Consider the following 17,253-nt stretch of genomic DNA (forward strand, 5'->3'; position numbering starts at 1 on the left):
CACAGTACTTGAGGTGAGGCCACACCAGCACAGAGCAGACTGGGACAACCGAGTCTCCCACTGGCAGTCCTCATCTCAATGCACCCCGTGCTATGGTCAACCATTTAGGCTGCCAGGGCACACTGCAGACTCAGAATCAACTTGCCATCAAACAGAACCTCCTGACCTCTTTCTGTGGGGCTGCTCTTAAGTCTCTCATCCCCAAATACCCAGATATCTCCTGGATATCTCCATTCCAGCTGCGGGATCAAGCTCTTGCTCTCATCAACCTTCATGCCATTGATGATGGCCCAGCCCTCTGGTCTCTCAAGAGCTCTCCCAAGACCTCCCTAATACTGAGAGAGTCAACAGCTCATCCCTAGCCATTATCATCCAAAAACTTCTTAATTTGTATGCATCTGAGTCCTGCATCCAGATCATTTAGTAAAACATGGAAGAGAACAGATCCAAAAATGGAGCTCTGGGTAATCTGACAGCAGACTGGTCACCTGCCCGATGTAACCAAATCTAATAAAAGCCTTTGAGTTGGACTTGGGAGCCACCAGTTCACTCAATGTATTAAGTATTTTTCTAGATATATGCTGGAGATTTTCTCCAGAAGAAGTTGGTGGAAAACACTAAGAATAACTTTGATGAAGGTCACAGAAATTATGCCTGTACGGTTCCCTTAGTGAACGACATGGGTTTTCATTTCAGAAAAGGAAGTGTCATAATTTCAAAACCAGTATACCAAGAATGCCCAGGCATGGAGATTTGGCAACTCCACTGGCAACAAAGACACAAAGCATAGTGCACAGATGCCAAGCAATGACCTCACTGTCAACACTGCTCCCATTCTGTGCTTTGGCCACTACTTTCACGTGCCCTGACTCAAATATGCAAGAACACTCCTTTGGCCTACAATATTCTCACTTGAAAGGTGCCGCTGCTGGCAGAAGCACATGTCCTCAAGAGAAGGACGCGAAAAGGCAGAATTGCTGGAAGAACACACATCCCAGGACTGCCAAAACTATGTCATGCAAGAGCAGCACGCTGTACAATGCTGCCATGCGCAGAGGCTCTCTCCAAGCCCTCAGGCACTCACACAGCTGCATAAAAGCCGGCCCTGTGCCTCACTCCTTCACACCACTCTCCTGACACCTTCTCCTCTGCAAACCTCCAGGTGAGCCTGTGCCCCACTGCTGACCTTAAACCCGCCCGACCTGGCCCAGCTCCCAGCACCCCCTCTGCCAACAGCCTGAGTAGCCTTTCTGCTTCCCCACGGCCACACTGCCCACAGCTCCACATCGCGTCACCCCACTCCCTGGGAAGCCCACATTACTGCTCTTCTACCCCCACAACACCCTTGGCTCACCCAATACCTCCTCTTCCAGAGACCCTCCACCCCACAGCCATGTCCTGCTACGACCTCTGCCGCCCCTGCAGCGGGGGACCCACCCCGCTGGCTAACAGCTGCAACGAGCCCTGTGTCAGGCAGTGCCAGGACTCCCAAGTCGTCATCCAGCCTCCTGCCGTGCTGGTCACCCTGCCGGGACCCATCCTCAGCTCCTTCCCCCAGAACACCGCCGTCGGATCCTCCTCATCAGCTGCCGTGGGCAGCGCCCTCGACGCCCAGGGAGTGGCCATCTCCTCCGGCGGCTTCGGCTTCGGAGGCCTGGGCTGCTACAATGGCGGGAGAGCCCGCTACCCCTGCTAAGGGCCTGCGCCCACACCCCAACACCAACCACCTGCACCCTGCAATGCGCCTCACGCACTCAGGAGGCACCACTGTGTCACTGACTGCACGTGGGATAGATCAGCAGCTCTTCAACCATGGCTCTGCATTCATTACAACAAAGAAGCAAGCAGGGAAGGGGACCAGACCACACTGCTTGCAAACTGCGCCTCTGACAAATTCTATATCTTGAACGTTCTTCTCTAGGTCCTTTTCTTTCTCTGCAAGAATGCTGATGGTCATGCTACATGCACTTACGGCCACGGCTTCTTCTCTTGCTGCTCCTTTCCTTTCATGTATTTTCCTCAATAAAGTTCTCTTGCATGCCAGCCTCTCAATTCGCTTCATCCTTTCTTCAGCACTTCACACTTCTCCCACTCCAAAGACACGGCTCAAGGGTCCATTAGGATGGCACCAAAGGGGTCCCATCACCTCCCCTGCCAACAGTGGTACCAACAAGAACTGTTGGGGCATCAACTGGGCTTCCAGCACATCAAACAACATCTATGCTTGACCACACAAAGTCTTGGGCACACCAAGGCCCTTCTGCCCATGCCTTCTGAAACTACCTTTCCATGGCAGCACACCCCAGCAGGATACTCCCACGCTGACAAAAATAAAGCAGTCACAGAATCCTTTACACGTTAGAGAATTGTTAGTGACAACACACTACTACTGCCCTGCTCAAGTACACTCAGCTCCAGCGGTCAGACAGGGAACACAGCCAGACTTTCAGCACCTCAAAGGACAGGGACTACACAAATTACTCTGCGGAGTAACCTGTTCCACCGCTTGCCCCCCTCACCCTGGAAAAAGCTCCCTTTCTCTTCCAAGGAAGGTTCCAATTCAGTGCTGTCCACCATCCTTTCTTCTGGCAGCAGACAGTAATGCAAAAGGGCTGGCTCTCTTTACATCCTTCCCTAACATCTGCGACTTATACGCAAGGAGAAGATCTACTGAGAACATCCCTGTGTCCCAGCTCAAAACTGCCTGTTCTCTCAGCTTCTCCACGTCGTAAGGAGGCTCCAGGCCCATCAGCACTGGGGAAGCCCTGCACTGGAACTGCTCCACCATATCCATGTCTGTCTTCCTCCTGGGAAACTTAAGCATGAACCACCAGCACTGAACAGAAAGAAAAGTACATCCTCCAGTGTGCTAGCGATGCTCTTCCCAAAGGCCTTCTGGAGAATGGGGAACTCTTTTGTCACAGGGCTGCAGTGCTGCCTCAACATCCCCTTGCTCGCCAGCAGTAAAACCTGGTCCTTCTCAGCAAAGCTGGCTGCCACCCTCTCATTTTTCTTGCTCCATGTTACTGCTTCCCATCTGCGGCAGTTCACTTTGCCCCTTCCGCTACTTCAGGACGTCCCTCCACATCTTTCACAAAGGTGGACTATACACCGGGGGCATCAGCTGCTCCTTCCCATCTTCTAGCATTTGCAAACTCACTGGGATCACTACCATCACCCAGCTTTTTAATGCAGGTGCCAAACAGTGCTGGCCTTACTACCAGCACTGTAGTAGTCTGGACACAATCACAACACTTCACCGCACTGCTGCATTCAGCCACTTTCTACCCCACCCCAACATCCACTTTGACAGTTTCTCTGGGATTGTGTCGTGGGAGGAAACCGCCAGGCCTTGACTAAAGGCAAGGCAATCAACTGCCACAGCCCCCCATCATCCACCGGGCAGATCACTTCAGTACAGGAGAAACTGAGGTGGCTTTGGAAATCCACTGCTTTCTGCGAGGATTTCCTTCACCTCCTCCCCAGTGACTAACATCAGGTCAACCAGCCTGAAGTTTCTCACGGCTTCCTTCTTCATTTCTTGAACGCAGGAGTGGGATGAGTCTCTTCCATTCTTCAGGAGTCACTCCTACTCACCAGGACCTTACAGGGTCGACTGAAAAGGGCCTTACAAAGACATCAGACACGTCCCTCAGCATCTGTGGGAGAAAGTTGTCAGGTCCTGTACACTTATGCACACCCAGGCGCACAACTTCCTCATCATCCCCAGCAACAAGCAGCAGGCATCTGCGGGACAGCCTGCATCAAGTAAATGTGGCTGAGCAGAGGCATGCCTCGCCATCGATCCATCCTATGCTATTCAGATGTCACTGCTAGGACTTACAAGTTGAAGCCCCAGGAAGCATCTTTGCCTCCAGCACCCTTCCAAAATGTCCACATCCTTTTCTGAGCACCTTACACTGAGCACAAAAATAGCACTGCTCCTTGACACTCAACACAGTTATCAACCCGAACACCATGGCTCAACACACATCCCATTTCTTCAAGTACCACTCACCCTCTGCCTCTCTTCGGTCTCAGGACCTTTTCCACATCCCACCGGGCAGCACAAAGGGAACTCCAGATGGCACTGTGTCACACCAAAGTCCAGGCTTTCATCAGGATGACCCCCGATAAGGGTGGATAAGGACCCTTCTGGGAGTATGGTAGTATTCCCAACACCATCAGCCGTGTCAGCACTGACACAGCCCAGCAGGGACAGCATCCTGCTCTGGCTGCCCACCCCAGGCACACAGCAGGCGGCCTCCTTTCTCCGGGTGCACCTCTGCAGGCACCAGGGGCAGCAGCCACCCGTGCAGCGCTGCTAGGGGGAGAGAGAGACAGGCTGCAGACTGCTTTGCCAGGTGGAACAAAGGCAAGGAAGGAGGGAAAGCAATTCCAGTGGCATCAAGCCCAAGAGGCACAGAAGATAGAGCAGCCTAACAAGGATGCCAGGAGGTGCGGTACCCACCTCACAACAGAGCCACAATCCACCAGGCACAAGCACCACACGGTGACCTCACTCCTGATACCCACCACTCACACTTGCAGCATGCATAGACTCGAATACCAGTCCCACTTGAACGCTGCCGCCAGGGTCAAAGGAAAACAACCACAAGAGAAGGAAATGAGAAGGCAGCATTTTGGGAAGACAAAAACACATCATGTCATCACTGGTCAGGCATTGGCATGCAAGAGCTGCTCACTGCACACAATACTACCATGCGCAGAGGCTCTCTCCAAGCCCTCGGGCACTCACACAGCAGCATAAAAGCAGGCCCTGAGCCTCATTCCCTCACACACTTCTCCTGACGCGTTCTCTTCTGTGCTCTTCCAGGTGAGCCTACAACCCCGCTGCCCTCCTTGGCCCACCCCACCTGGACAAACTCTGCATACCACGTCTACCCCTAAACTCAGCAGCCCTTCCACCTCCTCTCTGCCACGCTCCCCACAACCCCAAACCATTCCTTCCCACTATGCGGGAAGCCAATGGCACTGATTCCCACCCCCTCAACACCCTCTGCTTACCCAGCACCCTCTCTTCCAGGGACCCTCCACCCCACAGCCATGTCCTGCTACGACCTCTGCCGCCCCTGCAGCGGGGGACCCACCCCGCTGGCTAACAGCTGCAACGAGCCCTGTGTCAGGCAGTGCCAGGACTCCCAAGTCGTCATCCAGCCTCCCGCCGTGCTGGTCACCCTGCCGGGACCCATCCTCAGCTCCTTCCCCCAGAACACCGCCGTCGGATCCTCCTCATCAGCTGCCGTGGGCAGCGCCCTCAATGCCCAGGGAGTGGCCATCTCCTCCGGCGGCTTCGGCTTCGGAGGCCTGGGCTGCTACAATGGCTGGAGAGCCCGCTACCCCTGCTAAGGGCCTGCGCCCACACCCCAACACCAACCACCTGCACCCTGCAACGCGCCTCACGCACTCAGGAGGCACCACTGGCTCACTGATGGTACAACAGCTCATTTGCCATGACTCCTCTTTGCATGGCACAAAACAAGCAAGCAGGGAACAGTGTCAGACCATGCTGTCTGGGAACATGAGTGCAGTAACTCTCTTCTTTCTTTGCACCTTAAATTGCGCTCTTTCCACTTGGTGATCACCAAGTGAATCCTTCCTTTTAGTGTGATTTCCTCAATAAAGTTCTCATGCATGCCAGCCTCCGATTCCTCCTGCCATGGTTTTATGTTTTTTGGTTTTCAGTATCCCACATCAAAACATCACGTAGTGCACTGGAATTGAAGTGTTAGTGCTCCAATTCTAGGTACCTATCCCTATACATTATGGAAGTCATGGGATCTGACCCTTCCGGGTGGGGCGGTCTCTTACTGCCTGGCAGTGGGTGCTGGAGGAGGGTGCTTTCCTAGCCGTTCCAAGCTCTTTTCAGGTTTGACTCGGTCTCAGGAACTCTCTCTCTCCTATCTTATTTGATTTATTAGTCTCAATTTCAATTCGATTGTATTATATTGCGTTATCTTGCATTCCGATATCATAGTTAGTAAAATAAGTTTTCCTCCCTTCCTTCCTTCCTTCCCATTTTGTGGGGTCGGGGGTGTGGGGGGCAGGGACCTACTGCCCCCTGTCACGGGCGTAGATTGATCTATTAACTCCGTGGCAGGTGCAACACAACAGCTCCATTGGATTTATGCACAGCCTTCCTGCTATCCTCAAAACCCAGCACTCTTCTCCTCTGTGACAATCTGGAAAACACTCGAGCTCTTGACCAGAGACAGTACAACCAATTAATTTACCCTCCAGGATGCAAAGATCACCACAATCACCTCAGGTCTGCAGCCCAGGACAATCAGTGCCCATTGAGTTCTCCCAGGAAATAGGCAAACGCTCTTTGGGAACAAAAAACAGAGTGCAGGAAAATAGCCTTACTCCTTGACACACAACCCAAACACCGTGCTTCACCAGCCTGCCTTTTCTGACAGACACACTCACCGTCGGCCTCTTGTCACCCTCACAGCTCATCCCAGATCTCACCAGCCAGCCCAGCAGACCCCCATCTGGCAGTGTGCCAGCCCCACCTCCACACTGTGAATGTGCATGATTTCCCCCTGGAAACGGGCATTACAATTCAGTGGTGAGTGCCACCATTTGGGGAGCATGGCAGGAGTCCTGACACCGCAGAGTTTGACAGCTATGCACCAGGCAAGAGTCCTGCTCTCGCAAACAGCCCTCCCCTGCCTACTACTCCCCAGGCTTCCACAGCTGGTTGGAATTAGCAACTCCTCTAACAACAAAGACACAAACCATATTGCACAAGTGCCAAGCCATCACCTTTCTGACTCCTCTTCTGTGCTTTGCACACAGAATCTTCCGCATACTCTGACACGATGGGATGGCATGTCTCTCTTGTAACTTGATGGCACACCAGTGCCAAATGGATGCGTCCTCAAGGATGCAAAAAGGCAGAGTTGCTGGAAGAACAACACATAACACATGACGAGCAACACTACGTGATGCAAGAGTAGCATGCAGCATTGAGAGGAGATCCCTAACACTCCACAGTAAGCATGAGGAACTTACCTCCAGCTACACAGGGAGCCCTCCATCACAAGGCTCTGGGCACAGGACTTCCACCAGGAGCTGCTTTAACTCCAACTCGCTCTCCACTTGTCTAACCCACACTGGCTCAGCTTCTGGACGAGCGTTGCAAGGAAGACAGTCTCAAATCATACAATTATACAAATGTGGAATGGTGAAGGTTGGAAGGAATCTTAACCACCATCCCTTCTGTGGGCCGACTGCCTCCCAACTGGGCCCATCCAAACTGGCCTTGAATGCCCCAGGGAAGAAGAATGCACAAGTTGACTGGGCAGCCTGGGCCAGGGCCTCACCAGCACCTGAGTCACAAATTTCTTCCTTACATCTTAACCAAATTTCTCCTCAATCCATTCAAATGTTCTATCATGATCAGACTCTGTAAAAAGTTGGTTCCCCTCCTGCCTGTAAGCTCCCTTCATGTACTGGAAGGCCACAGTGAGATGTCCCTGGAACCAACTCTTATCCAGGCTGAACAAGCCCAACTCCGTCAGCCTTTCTCCACAGTAATGCGCTCCAGCCATTTGATCTTCCCTGTAGCCCTTCTCTGGACCCACCCCTCACAGCTCCCTCAGCATTCCTGGGTGAAACCCACCAGGCCTCACACACCTAGGCACATCCAATTGAACAGACCCTCTTCCTCTTCCTACTTTGTTTCATCTTCTCCAGAAATTTCATGAAGTGCCTCATGGCTGCATCATCCATTAACACAAAAAACAATAAAGGTCCCAAAATCTCAACTCCACAAATTGGCCTCCTCTGTCTAAATATACTGAAACCACCTTGGATCGCCCAATGCCGTAGCAAAAAACAGCCTGTCTCCTTTCTCCAAAACACAGTTTTCAAAGCAAATGGCGAACCAACATCTTGACACAACACACCCAATGCAGAAAACAATGACTAAGCTCAAGGAAAGCAAATTAATTCTAGGGCACGCAGGGAGTGCAGTGCAGTGCAACCAGCAGCATCTCAAGCCAAACGCACCTGGGAATCACAGAACAGCCCTCGAAGGATGCCAAGAATGGGGCCTGCACCTCACCAAGTGGCCACAAACACGACAGCATGAGTAGTACAGGATGGCATCACTAAGGAGACCACATCACTCCTAAAAAGCTGTGGACAAGCCTTCCAACATCTTCCATGAGATGCGCCTTCCTCATCACTCCAGTCACACTCAGAAATGCCGACAGGGTCAAAGGGTCAAATCCACAACACAAGGAAATGAAAAGGAAGTGTTGTGCGAAGACAATAACACGCCCCCCCATGACTTCTCAGGTTTTGGCATGCAACAGCAGCGTTTTCAACAATGCTTCCATGCGCAGTGGCTCTCTCCAAGCCCTCGGGCACTCACACAGCAGCATAAAAGCCGGCCCTGAGCCTCGCTGCCTCACACCACTCTCCTGACGCCTTCTCCTCTGCAATCCTCCAGGTGAGCCTGACCCTCAGTCCCTTGAATCCCTGCCCCACCTGGCCAAGTTCTCCACACCCCCTCTGCCCCGAGATTCTGCAGATCATGAACCACCCCACTGCCACACACCCTGCACCTGAACCCACAGCTCCCTGCTCCCTTGGTCACCACAGCACAGCTCCTCACACCAACAGCACCCCCAACTCACCCAACACCCTCTCTTCCAGAGACCCTCCACCCCTCAGCCATGTCCTGCTACGACCTCTGCCGCCCCTGCAGCGGGGGACCCACCCCGCTGGCTAACAGCTGCAACGAGCCCTGTGTCAGGCAGTGCCAGGACTCCCAAGTCGTCATCCAGCCCTCCACCGTCGTGGTCACCCTGCCGGGACCCATCCTCAGCTCCTTCCCCCAGAACACCGCCGTCGGATCCTCCTCATCAGCTGCCGTGGGCAGCGCCCTCAATGCCCAGGGAGTGGCCATCTCCTCCGGCGGCTTCGGCTACGGAGGCCTGGGCTGCTACAATGGCTGGAGAGCCCGCTACCCCTGCTAAGGGCCTGCGCCCACACCCCAACACCAACCACCTGCACCCTGCAAGGAGCCTCATGCACTGAGCTCACGTCTCTGTGTCACTGATGGCACACTGCATCACCTGCCATGGCTCCTCTTTTCATGGCACAAAACAAGCAAGCAGGGAACAGTGTCAGACCATGCTGTCCGGGAACATGAGTGCAGTAACTCTCTTCTTTCTTTGCACCTTAAATTGCACTCTTTCCACTTGGTGATGACCAAGTGAATCCTTCCTTTTCGTGTGATTTCCTCAATAAAGTTCTCACGCATGCCAGCCTCCGATTCCTCCTGCCATGGTTTTATGTTTTTTGGTTTTCAGTATCCCACATCAAAACATCATGTAGTGCACTGGAATTAAAGTGTTAGTGCTCCAATTCTAGGTACCTATCCCTATACATTACGGAAGTCATGGGACCTGACCCTTCCGGGTGGGGAGGTCTCTTACTGCCTGGCAGTGGGTGCTGGAGGAGGGTGCTTTCCCAGCCGTTCCAAGCTCTTTTCAGGTTTGACTCGGTCTCAGGAACTCTCTCTCTCCGATCTTATTTATTAGTCTCAATTTCAATTCGATTGTATTATATTGTGTTATCTTGCATTCCGATATCATAGTTAGTAAAATAAGTTTTCCTCCATAGATTGTTGCCGCTGTTTTTTTTCCTCCCTTCCTTCCCTCCCATTCTGTGGGCCAAGGGGGTGGGGGAGCAGGGGCCTACAGCCCCCTGTCACAGACATAGATCCCTGTCACGGGCATAGATTGATCTAGTTAACTCCGTGACAGCAAGGAAGGAGGGAATGTGATTCCAGAGGACCAAGTGCAACAGGCAAAGCTTTGAAGCCTGAAGCAGCCTTCCAAGGACGCCACAAGATGGGCTACCCACTTTGCAACACAGCCACAAATGACCACACACAAGTGCCACGCGGGGACCTCATTCCTGATAAACACAACTCACGCTTTCAGCATGCTTTGACTCAAACACCATTCCCACTTAAACACTGACATCAGGGTTAAAGGAACACAACCACAAGACAGGGAAAAGAAAAGGAAGCGTTGCGGAAAGACAAAACCACATTACCACATCACCGGTCAAGTTTTGGCATGCAACAGCAGCTCGCTGCACAATGACCAGGCCTTGGCAAGCGACAAAAGCTTGCTGCACAGTGCTGCCATGCGCAGAGGCTCTCTCCAAGCCCTCAGGCACTCACACAGCAGCATAAAAGCCGGCCCTGAGCCTCGCTCCCTCACACACTTCTCCTGACACCTTCTCCTCTGCACTCCTCTAGGTAAGCATGTGAGCTGCTGCCCTCCTTTGCCCACCCCACCTGGCTTGGCTATCCACAACTCCTTGGACCCAAGACTCTGCAGCCCTTCTGCCTCCCCAGGAACCATGCTGCCCACAACCCCAAGCCCCATCCCCAACCAACTTGCTCGCTGGGCCACACCCAGCACAGCTTCTTGGGTCCTCAACAACCTCCATTTGCACAACACCCTCTCTTCCAGGGACCATCCACCCCACAACCATGTCCTGCTCCGACCTCTGCCGCCCCTGCAGCGGGGGACCCACCCCGCTGGCTAACAGCTGCAACGAGCCCTGTGTCAGGCAGTGCCAGGACTCCCAAGTCGTCATCCAGCCCTCCACCGTCGTGGTCACCCTGCCGGGACCCATCCTCAGCTCCTTCCCCCAGAACACCGCCGTCGGATCCTCCTCATCAGCTGCCGTGGGCAGCGCCCTCAGCGCCCAGGGAGTGGCCATCTCCTCCGGCGGCTTTGGCTTCGGAGGCCTGGGCTGCTACAATGGCGGGAGAGCCCGCTACCCCTGCTAAGGGCCTGCGCCCACACCCCGACACCAACCACCTGCACCCTGCAACGCGCCTCACGCACTCAGGAGGCACCACTGGGTCACTGATGGTACAACAGCTCATTTGCCATGACTCCTCTTTGCATGGCACAAAGCAAACAAGCAGGGAACAGCGTCAGACCATGCTGTCTGGGAATATCAGTGCAGTAAATTTCTTCTTTCTTTGCACCTTATATTGCGACCTTTCCACTTGGCCATCACCGAGTGAATCCTTCTTTTTAGTGTGTTTTCCTCAATAAAGATCTCATGCATGCCAGCCTCCGATTCCTCTCATCCTTTCTTCGCCCAATACTCTTAACACCTCACCCACTACAAAGGTATGGCTCTGGAAACCATCATGCCAGGTCAAAAACAGCCCCAAGACCTTCTCTTACAACCATGTCACCATCAAGAGCACTGGTGGCTAGCAGAAGGCCTTCAGCACATCACGTGGCATCTACACTAGCCCAAAGACAGACAAATAGTACTCTTCCTCACCAGCAAGCACCAGGCTTTTTTAGAACCGCCTGCAAAATGCGCACCATGGCTTATACTCCGCCAGTTTTCAGAAACCTCTCCTCATTACCACTACTTTGCAAAATCAGCAAAACCACCACATCAGACCCTCCCTATTCTAGGGTGAAACCCAACAGCACCAGTGCATTTCAGCACAGCCTTCCTGTTATCCTCAAAAACAAGCACTCTTCACCTCTGTGACAATCTGGAAAACACTCCATCTCATGACCAGAGACAGTACAAGCCATTAATTTACCCTTCAGTATGCAAATATCACCATAATCACCTCACGTCTGCAGCCCAGGACAGTCACGGTGCATTCCGTTTTCCCTGGAAATAGGCAAATGCTCTTTGGGAACAACAAACGCTGGGCAGGAAAATAACCTCAACCCTTGACACTCAATCTGAACACCGTGTTTCACCAGCCTGCCTTTTCTGACAGACCCACTCACCCTCGGCCTCTTGTCACCCTCACAGCTCATCCCACATCTCACCAACCAGCCCAGCAAACCCCCATCTAGCAGTGTGCCATCCCCACCTCCGCACTGTGAATGTGCGTGATTTCCCCCTAGAAAAGGGCATTCCAATGCACTGCGCAATGCCACCGTTTGGGGAGCATGGCAGGAGTCCTGACATCACACAGCTTGCTAGCAATGAACCAGGCGTGAGAGGACAGAGTCCTGCCCCCACAGACAGCCCTCCCCTGCCTACTTGGAAATCTCCAGGGTGCGACCCAAGCAGGAATGACACAAAACAGGCAGCCTCCTTTCTCCCAGCTACCGCCTTCCAACATCAAGGGGCATCCAGCCAGCCATGCAGCACACCCAGTGGGGAAGACAAGAGCTAAAGGCTGGCTAACCAGCTGCAACGAGCTCAGGGAGGGAACAAATGCAGTGCAATCCGAGAATACCCTAGGATGTTGGAAGGGACCCATAAGGATCACTGACTCCAACTCATGCCTCCACAACGCACTCTTTGAAAATAGATCTAGAAGGCACTGTCCCATGTTTCTGGAAATCCAGCAGCCATAGTGCTTTTGCACTGCCTTAGGGAGCCTGTTGCATGCCCAATCCCTTTGGAACAGAACCACATTTGAGAAAGGACTTTCAGTTGGACTTGTGAGGCAACAGTTCACTCAACGCTTTCTGTCTTTGCCCATAAATGAGCTAGGCGTTTTCCCCAAAACCATATGGAGGCAAACTCTGAAAATCTTTGCAGAAGTCCTTAGAAATTTGGTCTACTGGGATCCATTGCTGAACAAGATGGGTAATCATCTCATGAAAGAAGTGCCATCTTCTCCCATCTGGGATACCCAGAATGCCCAGACAGGGCTTCCAAAGCCGTTTGGAATTGGCAACTCCTCTAACAACAAAGACACAAACCATATTGCACAAGTGCCAAGCCATCACCTCTCTGACTCCTCTTCTGTGCTTTGCACACAGAATCTTCCGCATACTCTGACACGAACGTGCCAAATCCCTCCTGTGCCCTCCAGGACTCTCACTCGGAACGTGCCACCAGTGCCAAATGGACGCGTCCTCAAGGATGCAAAAAGGCAGAGTTGCTGGAAGAACAACACGTAACACATGACGCGCAACACCATGTGATGCAAGAGCAGCATGCAGCATTGAGAGGAGATCCCCAATACTCTACTAGTAACCATGAGGAACTTACCTCCAGCTACACAGGGAGCCCTCCAACACAAGGCTCTGGGCACAGTCCTTCCACCTGCTGCTTTCAGTCCACCTTGCTCTCCACTTGTCTAACCCACATTGGCTCAGAAGATGTCATGAAAGGGCTCATGGCTGCATCGTCCATTTACACCCAAACCGATGAAGGACCCCAGAATCAACTCCACAAATTGCCCTCCTCTGTCTAAATATACTATAACCACCTTGGATGGACCGAAGCTGAAACAGCCCAACACAGCCTGTCTCCTTTCTCCAAAACACATTTTTCAAAGCAAAAGGGGAACCAACATCTTGGCACAACACACCCAATGCAGAAGACAACGACTAAGCTCAAGGAAAGCAGATTAATTCTAGGGCACGCAGGGAGTGCAGTGCAGTGCAACTAGCAGCATCTCAAGCCAAACGCACCTGGGAATCACAGAACAGCCCTCAAAGGATGCCAAGAATGGGGCCTGCACCTCACCAAGTGGCCACAAACACGACTGCATGAGTAGCACAGGATGGCATCACTAAGGACACCACATCACTCCTCCAAAGCTGAGGACAAGCCTTCCCACATCGTCCATGAGATGCGCCTTCCTCATCACTCCAGTCACACTCAGAAGTGCTGACAGGGTCAAAGGATCAAATCCACAACACCAGGAAATGGAGTGGAAGTTTTCTAGGAAGAAAATAACACCCCACCTCATGATTTCTCATGGTTTGGCACGCAAGAGCTGCTCACTGCACAATGCCGCCATGCGCAGAGGCTCTCTCCAAGCCCTCGGGCACTCACACAGCAGCATAAAAGCCGGCCCTGAGCCTCGCTCCCTCACACACTTCTCCTGACACCTTCTCCTCTGCACTCTTCTAGGTAAGCGTTCACCCTGCTCTCCTCCTTCTCCCACTCCACCTGGCTTTGCTATCCACAATGCTTTGGCCCCTAGACTCTGCAGCTCTACCTCCTCCCCAAAAGCCATGCTCCCCATAACCCCAAGCCTCTACTCCTTGCTCCCTGGGCCACGCCCAGCACAGCTTCCAGGGTCCTCAACACCTTCTGCTTACCCAACACCCTCTCTTCCAGAGACCCTCCACCCCACAGCCATGTCCTGCTACGACCTCTGCCGCCCCTGCAGCGGGGGACCCACCCCGCTGGCTAACAGCTGCAACGAGCCCTGTGTCAGGCAGTGCCAGGACTCCCAAGTCGTCATCCAGCCCTCCACCGTCGTGGTCACCCTGCCGGGACCCATCCTCAGCTCCTTCCCCCAGAACACCGCCGTCGGATCCTCCTCATCAGCTGCCGTGGGCAGCGCCCTCAACGCCCAGGGAGTGGCCATCTCCTCTGGCGGCTTCGGCTTCGGAGGCCTGGGCTGCTTCAACGGCGGGAGAGCCCGCTACCCCTGCTAAGGGCCTGCGCCCACACCCCGACACCAACCACCTGCACCCTGCAAGGAGCCTCGCATCCCAGTGATGCACATCTGAGCCATTTGTGCCACAAGGGCTCACCTGCTCCTCAGCCATGGCTCTTCATTCATGGCACCACGCAAACAAGCAGGGCAGGGGACTAAACCACACTGCCTGGAAGCACGACCTGTGCAAATTCATCTCTTGTCCTCAGTCCTTCTCTGCATCGTTCTGCTGCTCTGGAAGGTGGCTGATGGCCATGCTACACACACTTCAGCATGTGGCCATTTCTTTTGGTGCTCCTTTCTTTTCATTTCTGATCCCCAATAAAGTTCTCACGCATGCCAGCCTCATATGTTGTTTCTTCACTGGATGCACTTCTCATCTCTCCCACTGCCAAGGCGAGGCTCAAGACGTCATCAGGGTGGGTCGGAATGGGTTCTGTGAAATTGCTGCCCAGTGGATAGCTTCTTCAGCAGCAGCATCACAAATTCCTGCTGGGCTGAGCTGCCTATCCATTTATTGGCCGCCACGTGCTTGCTGATTTATGGTGCTCCTCCCAAAAGCAGGAATTCACGTTGCCCTTTCTGATACCTCATGACATTCCTCTCTGACCCACACTCCAGCTTCCATACAGAACTCAGAATATTGACATGACCATCTCCTGCATGAGCTGTTCCTCCCCATTTGCTGCCATCTGCAAACTTCCTTTGGGGTCATTCTGTTCCATCACCTCATTCTGCAACATGGATGTCAAGCAAGGCTGACTCCACCACCAAGCCTTGGGCTACCACGCTAGGGACACGCCACAATCAGGATGCTGTGCCACTCACAGTCCTCTGGACCCAAGCATTCAGCCCCTTTTCAACCCATCTCACTGTCCTATTATGCAAGCTGCACTTTGTCAGTTTCTCTATGAGCATGTCATGGAAGGAAGGGTCACAGTGTCATGGAGTTAGCACTAAACCATGATACACAAACACAGCACATCTGTGTGGTTAAGAGGGGATTTTCCCACTCTGCTCAGGACTGGTATGACCACACCATGAATACTGTGTGCAGTTCTGGGCTCCACAATCTCACACAGATGTTACAGCCCTTGTAAGCATGCACAGGAGCACAACACAGCCGATATCAAGGCTGGAAGGCACGTCCTGCGAGCAGAGGCTGAGGAGATTGGGTTGCCCCATCTGGACAAAAGGAGGCTGAGAGGTGACCCCATGGCTCTCCGCCCCTCCTGAGGTGGAAAAATGCAGAGCGAGGTGCCGGGCTCTGCTCCTGGGTTACTGATGGCAGAACGTGAGGGGATGGCACAGAGCTGTGCCAGGGGAGGAGCACACGAGATAGACAGTAATGCTTCTTTTATATGATGGAGGACAGACACCGCAAAACACTTCATAGAGTGGTGGTCACTGCCCCAGAGCTATCAGTGTCCACCATGCGTTGTGACAGTGCCGTCATTCTTTACCTTTTGCTTACCCTGAAGCCATCAGCAGTCGGACTCCATGATCTATTTGTGGATGCCCCATCCCTGGAGGTGTTCAAAGCCAGACTGGATGGGGCCCTGGGCAGCCTGGTCTAGCATTAAATGAGGAGGTTGGTGGCCCTGCATATGGCAGGGGGGGTTGGAGATTCATCATCCTTGAGGTCCCTTCCAACCCTGGCCATTCTGTGATCTCTGCAGCTCCACTCACAGCCCCTCCTGCCACCACCATTCCTCCACTGGCAATGGCCTCTCTACAGCTGGGCATGCCCAGCCCTCAGGGAGCAGCCAATCAGCAGGCAGCTCACATGCAGTACCAGCCAATCAGGGCAAAGCTCACAGGCACAGCTGCTGTGGAAGGCCCTGGAAGCTTCCAGAAGGGGCTCAGGACTATCTAGAGATACTGCAGAGTACCTCTGCCTCTGTAAATCCACACTGGCTGTTCCCATCAAGTACTTATCCTTCGTGTGCTTGGCAGCACGTTCTGGGATTATTTCCTTTGCCACCATCAGAAGGAGTGATGTCAGGCCAAGCAGCCGCTGCTTCCCCACGCGCTGCTTCTTCATCTCGCTGAACACAGGAGTGGGATGATTCCCTTCCAGCCTACAACAGCCTCTCCCCGTCACGGTGCCTTCTGAAACATACTTGAAAGACGCCTTGCAGAGACATCAGCCGTGACCCTCAGCAGCGAGCACGAGGCTTCTGTGGAGCAGCCTGCAAAACGCACACCTTGATAACCAAGGGCAGGCCTTGCCATTCGCCCCTTCTTGGACTTTGCAGCATAGAATCATAGAATCACAAGGTTGGAAACGACCTGTAAGATCATCTAGTCCAACCGTCTTCACATTATCAGACAGCGTGCGTCTGTCCAGCTGCTATCTAAAACATCCAGATGCTCTTTCTGATCATCATACACTGTCCAGAGAAAGAGCCTCAGCATCTACACATTGATCCATGATGAGACCCACAAACACCATGAGTCAACAGCCTTTCCTCTTCACATATCTTGGAGTCCTGCTCACCCCAAACTCTCACAAATGTCATGGCCTCTGATAAATATCAACAGATAGTTCAAGGGTGTCTCATCAAGCAGTGCATCAGTCAAAGCCCAAGAGGCAAACATAATGGCTGCAGCAAAGGGGAGCACTACAGAGTGCCAAAAGGGACTCCTTGGGATCATGGCAGGACTCTGCCCGCATTACAGTGGTTGCAACTAGATAGATGATCATTGTGTGTCTGTCCAGCTGCTGTCTGAAATGTCCAGATCCTCCTTCTGACCATTGTACACCGTCCAGAAAAAGAGCCTTGCCATCTTCACAC

At 53.1% G+C, this 17,253-nt stretch overlaps 1 protein-coding gene across 6 annotated transcripts; it reads left to right on the forward strand.

The window, feature by feature from the left end:
• Nucleotides 1–1,393: 1,393 nt before the first annotated feature.
• On the forward strand, nucleotides 1,394–14,469 carry LOC149918792 (feather keratin 1-like). 6 transcript variants are annotated; one of them, XM_090138166.1, is made up of 2 exons: nucleotides 1,394–1,678; nucleotides 5,290–5,370. In XM_090138166.1, the coding sequence occupies exons 1-2, from the start codon at nucleotides 1,394–1,396 to the stop codon at nucleotides 5,368–5,370; spliced, it is 366 nt and encodes a 121-aa protein (XP_089994292.1). The 6 variants fall into 6 exon arrangements, with proteins under 6 accessions (XP_089994292.1, XP_089994294.1, XP_089994297.1 ...); XM_090138168.1 differs by having other exon boundaries at nucleotides 1,394–1,661; nucleotides 5,294–5,370; XM_090138171.1 differs by lacking the exon at nucleotides 1,394–1,678 and adding an exon at nucleotides 14,390–14,453 and having other exon boundaries at nucleotides 5,068–5,324.
• The last annotated feature ends 2,784 nt before the right edge of the window (nucleotides 14,470–17,253 follow it).

The sequence above is a fragment of the Phasianus colchicus genome, chromosome 3 (assembly GCF_987193195.1).
Source record: "Phasianus colchicus chromosome 3, bPhaCol1.hap1.1, whole genome shotgun sequence".
Classification (NCBI taxonomy): Eukaryota; Metazoa; Chordata; class Aves; order Galliformes; family Phasianidae; genus Phasianus; species Phasianus colchicus.

Bases quoted from the DNA above. Each gene is read 5' to 3' on its own strand.
- LOC149918792 (XM_090138166.1), top strand. From the start codon at position 1,394: ATGTCCTGCTACGACCTCTGCCGCCCCTGCAGCGGGGGACCCACCCCG. The intron at 1,679-5,289 runs GCCCGCTACCCC...CTCAATGCCCAG, and splicing joins GCTGCTACAATGGCGGGAGA to GGAGTGGCCATCTCCTCCGG.